The sequence below is a fragment of the Pseudochaenichthys georgianus genome, chromosome 1, assembly GCF_902827115.2.
Source record: "Pseudochaenichthys georgianus chromosome 1, fPseGeo1.2, whole genome shotgun sequence".
Lineage (NCBI taxonomy): Eukaryota > Metazoa > Chordata > Actinopteri > Perciformes > Channichthyidae > Pseudochaenichthys > Pseudochaenichthys georgianus.
In genome coordinates this window covers 3,977,234-3,990,990 of record NC_047503.1, presented here as the reverse complement: position 1 = coordinate 3,990,990, position 13,757 = coordinate 3,977,234, and the positions used below count along the sequence as shown (strand labels likewise).

Here is a 13,757-nt window from a genome sequence, read left to right as displayed (position 1 = left end):
GAACACAATTGTTTAGGAACTACTTCCGTGTTGACGGAGTGGCCTGCAGACAGATGCAAGCTATTTTAAAGAAGTTAAGGAACCAGGCAGCTTGCAGCCCTAACGCTAGCTCACAGTTGTTACCGCAGAGCTAGCTGTGTAGTAAATAACGTTAGGCATAGTGCGAGGTAGCCACACATTTAAGGTATTAGCTTGACGCTGGGAAAGCTAATTCAGCGCGCACAGATAGACTCGTTGCGATACAGCTTGCTGGCACCGCAGAAGGAGTCGTACCGATTTTATGGATGTAACGTTAAGAAGCTGTCTCCATTTATTTTAATCCCAGGAGGAACTAACATCGCCATGACTGACACATCCCATTCACTGTGCCTGGACCCAGAACAGCTGTGAAGCCCTCACAGGTGAGCTGAAGTGTTAGCCTGCTGCTAGCCAGAGCTAACCAGTGTTAGCTGAAGGATAGCCAATGGTCCATGTACAGGTAGCGAATACAGTATACTTAGCCTTACCTTTCACACTTACGGCCTAAACCACGAATCGTATTTAATGTGTTGTGGCTAATATATAGGTATTATGTTATACATCTCCTCTGTATCCTGGTGTTTCATTCCCACCCCCGTGCCTGTTACCGTTAACCCAGTTATCTCCACCCTCTTTTCATCACAATGGCCTCGCTAACGTTACAGTTATGTTCTAATATAAACTAGCTAACGTTACAGTTAACATTTAGCTGGGTTTTTAATTGCAACTTAATTGTGCTTCTCATGCCAGGACTGTAACGTTATTATCATCCGCAATATGCGTCCCCACCCCGGCTTCGAGATCACCCACTCTCCAGTGTGGGCTGGATGTCTTTCTAAGAACACAACGCTATGCCAAATTATTGATGTGAGATTTGCCTGGGTGTTTTGAAGATCGGCAATCAAACCGAGGAGCCGATGCAAGATTACATACATCCACGCCAATTTATCCCACAATATCGAAAACAAGCTTTATAAAACGTCTCGTTAAATGATCACTTGCTAATCCTCATCATCACACTACACATCTGTCAATTACAATGGTCAATGTAGTTTGGCGTGCCGTTTTGTTTTCAAATGGAATGGCACGTCTTGGCCGGGCTCTGTGGTGTCCACTGAGCGGTCACACAGTGTGAAGCAGCCCGTGCGTGTCACCGCTCAGCTGTGTCCATGGAGCCTCCTAGTCTGCATGCATCTGAGGGGTTATTAGCAAGCTGAGCGATTCCACTCAAACCAGCTCTGCAAAATGTCACTTATACGTCCATCTAAAAGTGGAGACGTATTGTCTCGAGATAAGGATGTTGGCATCATTTGTCTGATTGGGTTCATCTACAGTACCAATGCTCCAACCGCGTTCCACCTGTGCTGCCGACACACACACACGCACACGCACACACCCCCTGGATTTCTGTGTGCATGTGCTGTCAAGCTGGAGGATGCTTTTAGATGTCAGAGGGTGATTGTGTCTGGGGACTTAACAGCATTAACAGCATTGTAGAATAGTGGTTCTGCTGATGGTCAGCTTGGCACAGATCACATGTAAATGATTCACAGGTGGTTAAAGGCATAACTAACTCGATGCTTAGTGAGCTTGATGAAAGGCAGCTGTGTATGTTAAGAATTGGGTAACACACAAGAAGCGCTATGCTAACTTGCACTCCTGCTTGTTTGCATGGCAGTGTGCATGTGTGCAATCCGAACGTGTGGATGCATCGTGCACAAACCTGTCTGTGGCATAATGGTGTTGTTTTCTTTAATGTTCAGAGAAGTGATGACAGAGGCAGGCTTTTATACTTCACATCTACATCCAATCATCCATTAGACCAAATGTATCGCCTTGTTTAACTTGTAACTGTAGCACAGGTTATGCCTATGTGCTACCGACTCGGTAATGGTCCACAGGTACCGCCCGACATTAGTGACCATCATGCATAGCGTAGCATCGGGTATGACTCTATGCTCGGTCCACACGCCCCGTGGCTTCTGCACATCCAGCTTGTTTGTTGACAGGAAGAAGACAAAGACCGTGGTTGTGTGAAAAGAGTCACCATTGCTCACAAACATAATTCCTCTTTAACGGAATACAAAAACAGCAACCTGGCATTAAACGCCTTTTTAAAACAACAAAAGTTCAAGTAGAAGATCAGTATGTGGATAATAGTAATGACATCTACGTACAACACAAGGGGGTCAGTTAATGCACTGTTATAAAGCAGGTTTTTAATCACATTGTAGATCTAACTATATAACTACCTAATGTATAACATATTTGGTGTTTAGACTGACAGGCTGAGGTACATGTTGTCTTTTATGTCCAACCTCCCGTCATTTGGATTATATAAAAAGGCCAGAATGAAGAGATGAGATAATGTTATCTCCGCTCTTCAAACATCCTTAATGCTGATGAATGGGGCCGCAGTAATGGAGAAGTAGGACGGGTCCATCTGTCACGCCTGGCCTGAGAAGATGCACGACTTCCCTTATTGATTTAAGGGTTAAAGTCTGGAGTCCATAAAGGGAACAACTGTGTGACTTTCTCTCTCTGCTTGTCTCTGTACCGGCTAACCGCCTTTACTGTTGAAGCTGCTGAGCTGTTAGCGCCCTGTGATGAGCCAATCACAGGGCGGCAGGCAGGTAGTAGCTCTGCTGAGCTGTTAGCGCCCTGTGATGAGCCAATCACAGGGCGGCAGGCAGGTAGTAGCTCTGCTGAGCTGTTAGCGCCCTGTGATGAGCCAATCACAGGCAGGCAGGCAGGTAGTAGCTCTGCTGAGCTGTGCGTGCCATGAGGCCGAATTGAAATGCCAGAGCAGTGATCCTTACTAGTGTTTATTCCTCCGGGTCGTCTTAATCAACCTCTGATAGCTACTGGCTATGAATGATTGTTTTGGAGAGCGGTTGTGTGAAAATATTAAAAAGTTGAATCTAGACTAGTGTTGCACGGTGTACCGGTACTTGAAAGGTACCGCGATACCCTGCCGTTAAAAACGTTACGATTCCTCCGTTTCATTAGTATCGGTACTTTAAGAATGACGGGGAAAGTACTCCGGTGAGAAAGCGCCGTTTTAATAAGAGCCGTCTGTGTTCAGCGCTCTGCTTCCATTCCCTGCACTGCAGCAGTGCCTGCAGTCCCTCCCCTCTCAAGCACGCTCTAAGTCCCTCCCCTCTCAAGCACGCACTAAGTCCCTCCCCTCTCAAGCACGCTCTAAGTCCCTCCCCTCTCAAGCACGCACTAAGTCCCGCCCTCTCAAGCACGCTCTAAGTCCCTCCCCTCTCAAGCACGCACTAAGTCCCGCCCCTCTCAAGCACGCTCTAAGTCCCTCCCCTCTCTCGTGCACGCGCTAGCTGCCAGAGCATGCGAGAAAACGAGAAGCATGGCTGCAAGTGGGAGTGCACCTGCCACTGCGCCTCGGCTTGTTGACAAAAAAGACGCCAGAAGCGAAATGTGGAAGTATTTGAGCGATATCTCTGACAGCGAGGGCAAGCCTACGGACACCACGAGGCCTGTCTGTGAGACATGTTTTAGATCCCGGCAAACCAAGGGAGCCAACACATCAAACTTGGCTAAGCACCCGCCGACCGGAATCCAGAGCTGTTTAAAGAATGTAAAGACGGACAGGTTAGCGAATGTGATAGATAACATAATTACATCATGCTCAGCTCTCAAATCTAAGTCAAACAAGTGTAATTTATTTTGTGACAAACGAACGTTTTCGTAGTTTGACGAGGCAATAAATGGCAATGATAACTGTCTAATACGGCTATCTTTTTAGCTAACTTACCAATGTGGCTAACATCTGCAATGTACATTGTCAATAATTGTAATATTACCGTACTATTACATGTTAATAAAACATAAAGTTAACTATCAAAGAAATCACAAACTCAAGTATAAAGAAGAGACCATGTTGTAAGAAAAGTATCGAAAAAGAATCTGAATCGTAATTCTTGACTTGGTATCGAAACCAAAATGTTGGTATCGTGACAACACTAATCTAGACACACCCTGACTTGGCTGGAGGAGAGTTTCTAGTTGGTTCCTTTTGTACTAATGCAAGAGTCAAAAACTTCTGCTTTAATGCTGAACAAACACTTTCCCAAAAGGCAACAGGTCACAATATGTTATTAAACTTAAAAGTAACTCTTAATGCAGTGGTTCTCAACTGGTAGGCCTCGGGACCCACTTTTTTACTTTGTCCATAAATCGCCACCCGACATTTTTAACCACTCAAATCTACGCTTTTCAGCAGACAATATTAATTAAAGTGAAGTACAGTGCATATATCCCTTATATCTAGTGGTGCACTAGATAATTATCGGTCCGATATTAGGAATTATGACGTCATCCCGATAAACCCGATAAAAGTATTAAGAGCCCCGATAATATACAATATATTTTTTGAGTAAAAAAAAAAGAAAAAAATACTGCCGTGTGGGTGGATTGGTAAATAATCGGCCTTGACTTCTCCACGGTTACAACCGAGGGAGAGGTGAGTGAGGCGCAGCGGCTGCTAAAGCCGGTCAGGGACAGTGCTGGCTGACAGTGCGTGCATACATCGGGGCTCCGCCCACTGTACCCATAGAGTCCAGTAAAGGGCGGAGCCTGTGAGAGATATAACGCCGGGTTACGTATTGTAACCCTTGTTATATTAGCACAGGCGGAGCCCTCTACCCTGGGGCACTGTCTGTCCTATACCGCTCGCTGAAGAGTGGTGAAGGATGATGGTCAGGAGGCGGGGGCCTCCTTTTATACGGAAGTGCACACATTCAGGTAGGCCCGCCCCGGCGCCGGCTACGTCTATAGAAATTTCAGTAGGTGAATGCTTGCATGATAAGGTAGTACCCATAGAGTCCAGTAGTGGGCTCCACCTGTGCTAATATAACAACCCGGCGTTATTCTCTGTGGGGACTTCCGGCAACCATCTTGATTCTGATTGGCCAGAAGACTCGAAAAATCATCAGCAAAGATGTTTTATTGAGAAGTCTTCAAAACCGTTTATGTTCTCCGGTACTTCCAGTCCAACTGCATGCATGCACAGCGTTAGAAAATCGGGCCTTCAAAATAAAAGTTTTCCCCCAAAAACTCGCACATCTGTGACCCACTCGAAACGGGTCCGCGACCCATTTTTCGGTCGTGACCATAGACTGTATATATAAATGGACGTAGTGTCCGTGACGTCACCCATAGGATTCTGCAGAGTTGCCGAGAAGCCCTTAGAAGGCGGAGTCGGCCACTAACGGCTTGACGGCAACGTCAGAGTCTAATCCCGCCTGCTCCAAATAAGGGCAAAGAGGCGGAGCTGAGGCGGGACCTGCTGCCTCCGAACTGGAAGTAAACAGAGCTAGCTCAGGCTAAGAAGCTAAGCGAACATGAAATACATGCATACCAAGTTACTGCTAACAGTGTAGTTCCCCTATATAAACGTTACATTCATAATCAAATGAGACAATCTGCAAGAGAATTAGCTATATGTTGTTATTCTTAATGCTTGTCATTCACACGTTGAGAAAATAAGTACCGATACATAGAAGAACAATTGTGGCGATGTTCAGCTTAATAAGCCTTGTTCAGCATAAGTTATTTAGCTAATACTACAGCAGGCGAACCAAGTCTGCGTTTCGCTGCATTCCTTGATCTCCAGTTATAACGACGGACTCCACCGCCCGGAGCTAACGGAGCCACAGTGGGCTAGCTCCGGGACGCCGGCTGCAGCTAGCCCCCTGCGGCTCCGTTAGCTCCGGCGGCCACCACTGGAATAATTGGGTCCCCTATTAACATTTGCTCCCGTTTAGCATTATGGGCGTCATGGCCATGGACTATAAAAGTCTTACCCAAGGCTGAATCATAAATTAAAATGTATATGTATGCATAAAGGGTTACGTACTTAGCTGGCTAATAAGTAGCAAGCTAAGCTACCAAGCACACAAACACCTGCGAACGGGGTTAACATGTATAATATTATCATTTTAGACTTCTTGGAAGTTCTGTTAGTACATTCAAGCGCACAGCACGACATTTTAATTGTCTGGTATTTGTAACAATATTCCCTAAAAGGCACAATCACCACGAACACGGCTAAAGCTAAAGGGTCAAGTACAGTACTATGACTAACTAACGTTGTAGCCTCTATGGTTGTAGCCTAGCAGAGTGGACAAGTTGCTGTTAGCTGACAGTGAGGCATGTACGTGTCCATCACAGTGACCACGCCCTAATTTATGCAAACACTTTAAGACCTAATATAAATAAAAGGGTCGTGTTAGAAAACAATTCACTCACAGATTCATAATCATGAAGGTGGAATCTAACTATATCGATAATAATATTTATTGCATCCATGGGTAGAAACATGTTTTTTTCTGCTGTGAAGTTGGGCATTTTAACATGGGGGTCTATGGAAATTGCTCCTTTCTGCAGCCAGTCCCTAGCGGCCCATGTAGGAACTGCAGTGTGTGGCACTTCCGTATTGGCGTCCCGGCTGTTCCCCAGAGTTTGCCGCTTGGTCGTGACCCACCAGTTGAGAACCAGAGTTGGGTGTAATAATATTACTTTGTCGGTAACGGAGTAGTGTAACGCGCTACTTTTATAATCCAGTAATCACACTACAGTTACTAACATTGCCCCGACACGCGTTACTTCGTTACTTTCTAAAATCAGTCATCAAACCTCAACAAACACCTGCAAAGAACACATGCTAGGTGAAGCTAACGCACACAGCTGTTGTTTATTTATATCACACACACGTAGTTCTTCTTCTCTGTTTTCCGGTTGTTGCTTGTTTTGAATGACGAATACACACTACCGCTGCCTGCTGGTAAGGAGAGTTATTGCCACTCACGCATGCGCAGTTCGTACGTGCTCGGCTGAAGTCTGGCTCCAGTGCAACACATGGCCAACACGCAGGAGAACACGCTGACGCAACAGCGTGAGCAGAGATAGACTGCGCAAAATATACAGATAGCAGGAGACAGAGGACAGCCACGGTCAGATAGCAGGAGACAGAGGACAGCCACGGTCAGATAGCAGGAGACAGAGGACAGCCACGGTCAGATAGCAGGAGACAGAGGACAGCCACGGTCAGATAGGAAAACATTCAGGAGCTATCTGGATCAGTCTTATGCGACAATGGAAACTGAACTAAAGAGAACATTTGAAACTTTAGCAGTCTGCGTGATCTGCCTGTAGGGAGGGGCGGGCCGGCCCTGCGAGTAAAGTAACGAATTACTTTATGTAGAGAGTAACGAAGTAGTGTAATATATTACTTTTTTTTAAAGTAATATGTAATATGTAATATATTACTTTTTTTTAGTAACGACCCCATCTCTGTTGAGAACCACTGTCTTAATGTATGCTATTAAACTTGCGAATATGATTAGCCTTATCTTGTCCTGGTGATATCTGGTGGATTAGAGCTGGGTAATGTTCACATTTGATACTGGTCCCTGGAATTTGGTACGTTACCTTACAATCTCTGTATTATCAAAAAGTAATAGCCAGTTGTAAATACAAAAAACCACTTAATTTAAAAGTTATTAAGAACATTTTGTTATTTATTTAGAATGTTTTACACGCCGCATGGAAATAAAAACCCTCCCTTACCCCTGAGCCTGTCACTCTGTCAGACGGGCACATCGTCAAAGAATGAAGCCGTGTTCTGGAGAAAGCAGATGTGAGAAGAGCCGCCCCGAACAGCTTTCCATTTTGCTTCACAAATATTGCAGGGAGAATTTTCTAAATCCAAATTTGAAAAGTGTAAGTTCTCTCTTTGTGGTGCGGCTCGTGTTTTCTCACCCAGATGCGCTCTCAGGTACCAACACTTAGCTCAGATGGATTCAACGTGACGTGGTACTTGGCAGTGCCGACTGCATTTGTTGTTTACCGTTTAAAAGTACTGTCTTCGGTACCAAAGCCTATGAGTGTTGCCGGAAAAAACCTAGAAATGTACCTTTTTAAAATATTATACAAAATAAACACTGATTATTTGAGCTTTCCCCATGTTTTGTTCCTCTCATTGCTTCTGTAGGTGCAGCCTCCTGACCAACCACAAGACTGGATTCTCTTCACTGGCAGAGACGTGCGGTTGGAGTTGATACTCAATACAGCCACCGCTGTGTTTTATCCACATAGAGGAATACCGACCGAGGAGGTCCCTGATCAGCACGGGATCCTGTTGTCGATGTTGGAAAATTCTACATTAAAAGGATTCTCCCTCTTCCATACATAAAAGCCACAGCGTTTCTGTGTGATTGAGTTCATCATCAGGACGTTGCTCCGGTGAGCGTGTATCCTCCAGGGCATTGTTGTGCGAGGGTGTTCAGAGCCTCAGTGTTCTCCGCTGGGAAGGGAAGCAGAGGGGAGGCCCTGCACGTCCCTGGAGAAGAAGGGAAGCAGAGGGGAGGCCCTGCACGTCCCTTGAGAAGAAGGGAGCAGAGGGGAGGCCCTGCACGGCCCTTGAGAAGAAGGGAGCAGAGGGGAGGCCCTGCACGTCCCTGGAGAAGAAGGGAACAGAGGGAAGGCCCTGCACGTCCCTGGAGAAGAAGGGAACAGAGGGAAGGCCCTGCACGTCCCTGGAGAAGAAGGGAACAGAGGGAAGGCCCTGCACGTCCCTGGAGAAGAAGGGAACCGAGCCCGTAGCTGGAAGGCTGCCTGTTGGATAACTAACAGGCACGGTCCCACTCTAACACCGTGGAGCCAAGAGACCAGTTTGCTGGCTGACGCACTAGATAAAACCATTATCTATTCGCAAATAACTCCCAGCACTCCAAATCCACACTGTATATTAAGTTCATCTCCATGGATACTGATGGATGTTCCTGCTGATGTTTTGGAAAGACCACCGATGTCTTCTTATTGTCTTCCGGTCCCATCCCCGGAGCTGCTGGCAGGTGAGGTGGTTTGAATCGGCCACCGGGGGGCTTTAGGGATGCCCCGACACAGGAAAACCAGGCTACTCCACTGGCCCCTCTACAGACTGCTGGTTCTAATACGAGTCCTAGACTGAAGGCAGATGATCTGCTCCCCGAAGCAGCTTTTTTTTAACAAAACATTTTCTGGCTTTCCATTTAAGTGAAGGGGAATCTCCAGACATTTTGCTTGCACAGACTTGGCTACAGAATTGCCATACACACTCACAACTTATTTAGTTTTGAGCTTTCCTCTCCATTATTATTTCCTTCTTTGGGCCCAATTGGCTCCATCTTTTCTGCTACTCAGACATGCCTACCTCTGCCATCGCTTGCACCTCGCCGCACTCCATCCACAGAGCAGTCACATGAAGCTGGAGGAGTCCACATCAGGTGCAAGTTCATCCATCTAGATGCAACGTTTCTCTGTCAAGTTTTTACTGGCACCGATTGAGTTTTAATATCTTGTGAACAAACCCCTTTTTTTTATTGCACCATCATCGTGTTTTTAATCGAGCCTTTATTCACATTGCAAAACCTCAAGCAATGTCCTCTCTTAAAATGAGACGACTCTATTGGAAACAGACCCAGAGGAATGGTCACGTACAATTCACTTGCGTTTGGAATTGAAGGACATGTTTGAAAGAACAGAGCCGTGAGGACCCCTCCTCCTCTACAATTAGCGGCTTCTTTTTTCATCCTGCTTTTTCTCCGGTTTCCTGGCTTTCAGGAAAACAAGCTTCTTTTAATCTCACACACACACACAGTAGATCACGGTTGACCTAAGAACATTTTCCACGTTAAAGAGGACGCCCTCTTTAATTATCCCTCCTTTTCTTTTCTATCGCCCTATTAAGTTTTTTTTTGTTGCCAATCCATCATCTCTCCCCCCTACACACCTACTCGTCACAGAGGCTTTTATCTCTGAGTGAACATTCTTAACCATAGCGGTTGCTGCAAAGATAAAACCTGCTACATAAAGGACGTGATGCCAGGTATCGGCAGTAAGAGTGGAGGGCGGGGTCCGTCCTCGTCCCCCCTCCCTCACACCGTGATCCCGGCCAGCAGACCCCTGAGACCCTCCCGCTATGTCCCGGTGTCTGCAGCCACGTTCTTCCTGGTTGGCTCCACCACGCTCTTCTTCTGCTTCACGTAAGTGTCTCCAGTGCATGGTCTCACACACAAGCCTGTTTAAAGGGGAAATGACTGTTTCATCAAATCATGCACGAGAAACCATAACGCTCAGTAAGTACTAAGTAGTGATGGAGAGCAGGGCCTCGTTGTTTGGACATATCCCGGCAGCGTCTATCGTTGTTTCAACCCAGTGGAGATGTAACCAAACCCACTTGAGGAAAGCATCGATGCAGCGTCAGAGCGCTAAATATGAATTTGACAGCTAAAGGCGATTCATAGAGCATCATTTTCAAAGTCAATTGTTGAAAATAGCGCTTTTTGAATACGCAGCGCTGAGTAAATGTTAATTAATATAAATTCAACATGGATTTAAGAATAATAAACGTTCAAACAAACTAGTCTTTGTGTTCTGATAAACAGCCTTTATCGTTTTTATTTGTTTTATGTTATATTACTTCAGCATTGTTAACATAGGGACGTTCTCTTCGTACATCCATGAGAAAGTGGACAAAAGCTACGTGACTGTGGAAGTGGGTAAATCTCCACTGGGTTGGGAAAACAATAGACGCGTCCCTGCAGTGACCAGAGAGCAGCCGAGTCTCGTCGTCCTGCAGGTTTTGTTCACGCACCGACCCTCCATGTGAACAATGGCTCTGTCTCCTCTCATTATGCCTTAGTGAAGTGGTGGAAGAAGAACTCTGATTTTTTACTTAAGTAAAGGTAGCAATACTACATTTAAAAGTTATTCGTTGCAAGTAAAAGTCCTACATTCAAAGTCTTAATTAAGTAGCATCAAAATATACTTTAAGTACCAAAAGTAAAAGTACTCCTTATGCGTAATGGCCCATTTCAGAATCGAATATATACTGTATATATTGAGTTACTGGGCTATTATTATGATTATTCATGTTTTTATCACGGCTGGTAAACATAGGGATAATATAAATAACATTCTATACTGCTACTGGATATCTTAACCTATAAATATGTCAAACTTGATTTATATTTTCTATTGGCAAGTAATCTTTATCTGAAAAGTAACCAAGTTCTAGTGGAGTATAAAGTGGCATAAACCGGGAATACTAAAGTACTTTAAAATGTTACTTAAGTACTGTACTTTGTTACTATCCACCAGTGTGTGCGAGTGTAGACGCTCAAAGTCTCGTTGGCAGGCACCTACACGTGCAATTCTTCCCATTGACTTACATTGAGAAAGAGATGGCCATTGTATAATGCAGGAATTCGGTACAGCGAGTGAAATAGGTCATGTGACTTCATTGTAATACCATTTGCAACATTTGTGTCCGTTATATTTTTGTATTGATCAAATCAATTTGTCTATGTTTTTTAAGGTATCTCTATTGTTATTGTATAAACAACATTTTCAAAAAGGTTTGACATACCGTCGCAATACCAAACTTGAAAAATCAAATGCCTTCCCAAAGAACAGAGCATTGAATGCCCTGATGGTACAGAGTGATGTGAGAGTCACCCTGAACTAAAGGTTCCTCCCAATGCCCCTCCTCGACTCCTCTCTCCTCTGTGACTTGAACCGGAAATCGATCAAGACATGCCATGTTGGAGGACGTCCCAATCGCTTAAATACACGCGGAGGAGTCGAGGAGAGAGGAGGCTTCCAGAGGAGACGAGAGCGAGGATACACGAGAGTAGACTGTGCGGAAGTAAGTGTTCACTACTCGTGCATCAATGCTCCGCCCCCAGCTGCACAGCCGTCTGCTCGCTGCAACTGTTCTGACTGTTCAAGGAGGATCAGTCATTACATTTTTAAAGTGTGTGAAATATACTTACAAATTCCATAATAATGTTTTGATTATAAAATAATAACTTGCAGTTCTTACTTGTGGTTTTTGATGCATGTGTGGATAACACCCACAGAACGTCAAACATTAAGGATATATAAAAATACGGGTAGCATACCGAACTAATCTTTTAGTGATTTGTGTCTCGGAGAATTAAATAACATCCAATACAAAAGTTCATCTGAAACGAGCTCAAATACCTTAATGATATTAATTATTATTGTTATGATTATAATTATAACTTAAAGGTGGGGTAGGTAAGTTTTGAGAAACCGGCTCGAGATACACTTTGTGTTATATTCCATGGAATGCTCTTAACATCCCGATAGCAATGAATATCTGAAGTGCTTTGACAACAAATCCATAAAAAAATTCACCTGTGGAAGCCGTAGTACTGTAAAAAGCACGACCAATCATCTGCCTCGGCCCGGCTAAAATAACTGGATGGCCTACCTGCCTGTCAGCCTTCCATCTGTGCACACATTTATCTCGTGCCCTCATTGGTCATGTGCGCGTTCGTGTGTGTTGGAGGCGGGGCTCTGTGAGGAAGTGGCAGATTTTTTTCCAGCTGTGTATTTTCAAATTCGAGCGCACTCGAGCTGGTTTCTCCAGAATGACCTACCCCACCTTTTAAAGGGGACCTATCATGCAAAATGCACTTTGTGATGACTTTTATACATAAATGTGTCCTCGGTGCGTCGGGGAACTCACGCAGCGTCAGAAAATAAAACCCTTTTTCTTTTCCTCCGTACCCAAATCTTTTTCAAACGGGGGTACAACGCTGAAGAAACAGCGTCTGAGGGCTTCTTAACATTTAACAAACTATGAATGTGTCATACGGGAAGAAACTCAGCTATCAGACAATATTAACCATTTGTAGCTAAATGAAACGCAAGGGTAATATCAAGCCTCTGAATGAGCCCTGAGCAAAAAAATGCTAACGCACAGAATTCACGGTATAAATAATTTATTACTTATCGGATCTGCACAAACAAGACATCAGATTCTAGAGGTGTAAGTATCATCACTGTGCGACCAAAACTCAGGGCAACGAAGGCAAACCCAGACAACGCACCATGTAGCTTTACGGAGCCTAAACGGCAAATATGTCTTACCTTTGCTGTTTTCTGATCAAAAGTTGTATCCGATGGCATTACAACGATAAAAACGCTGCTGAAGGTTAATCCAATGTCTCTGTGTCCCTTTGAAATGATTACTGATAATCCATCATCATATTTATGGCTATAACCTAGTTTTCAGAGCGTAACAGAGCTTTCGGTTTGGGCAAGCTGTGTGCGCATCACTCTCACTCCTCAATGTTAACGTGTAGGTGGATTTAGAAACTTCCCTCTTGATTCTATTGGCTCTAACGGTTCAAAAGAGGTGTCAATCATCAAAATCGACCGAGGGGTTCCAGAGATATGGCAAATCCACCCAAATGACCCCAGAAGTTTTTTTGTTGTTGCTAAACCTCTCTAAAAGGTCAAATGTCACTTGTTTTGCTTCAATCTTGATACAGGGCACTTATGATACGTTATAGTTTGGATTCCTAAAGCCTTTAGTCTACTATCCCATCATTCAAGGGTGGTTTTCACTATAAGTAATGTTTTCTTTTTTACTATTGTTCAATCTGAATTTACTTTAAAATAAAAAGATTCTATATTGACTCTGACTTCTCTACATCCAACTCACAGGTGTATCATTGCTTTGAGAAAACATATTATTAATTTACCCCTTTTAGAAGTGAAGATGTAGTCATTTGTTCTGGGAATGTCATTTTTGAGCCTGAGACCTGGAAAAACAGGCTTGGGGCTGAACAGGTTAAAAAGCAGGAAATAAAAAAGGAACTCACCTCGTGATAAACCCGCAAGAGAAAAAGCTTTTGAGC

At 44.4% G+C, this 13,757-nt stretch overlaps 1 protein-coding gene across 1 annotated transcript in view; it reads left to right on the top strand.

Annotated features, from left to right (window-relative positions):
• The window catches only part of zdhhc5a (zinc finger DHHC-type palmitoyltransferase 5a), a 34,429-nt gene that overhangs the window by 3,494 nt on the left and 17,178 nt on the right, over positions 1 to 13,757 (top strand). The window contains exons 2-3 of the mRNA XM_034095121.2: positions 326 to 401; positions 8,036 to 10,067. Coding sequence (XP_033951012.1) covers positions 9,904 to 10,067 — 164 coding nt within the window. The 5' untranslated portion in view covers positions 326 to 401; positions 8,036 to 9,903. The remainder of the gene's footprint in view (positions 1 to 325; positions 402 to 8,035; positions 10,068 to 13,757) is intronic.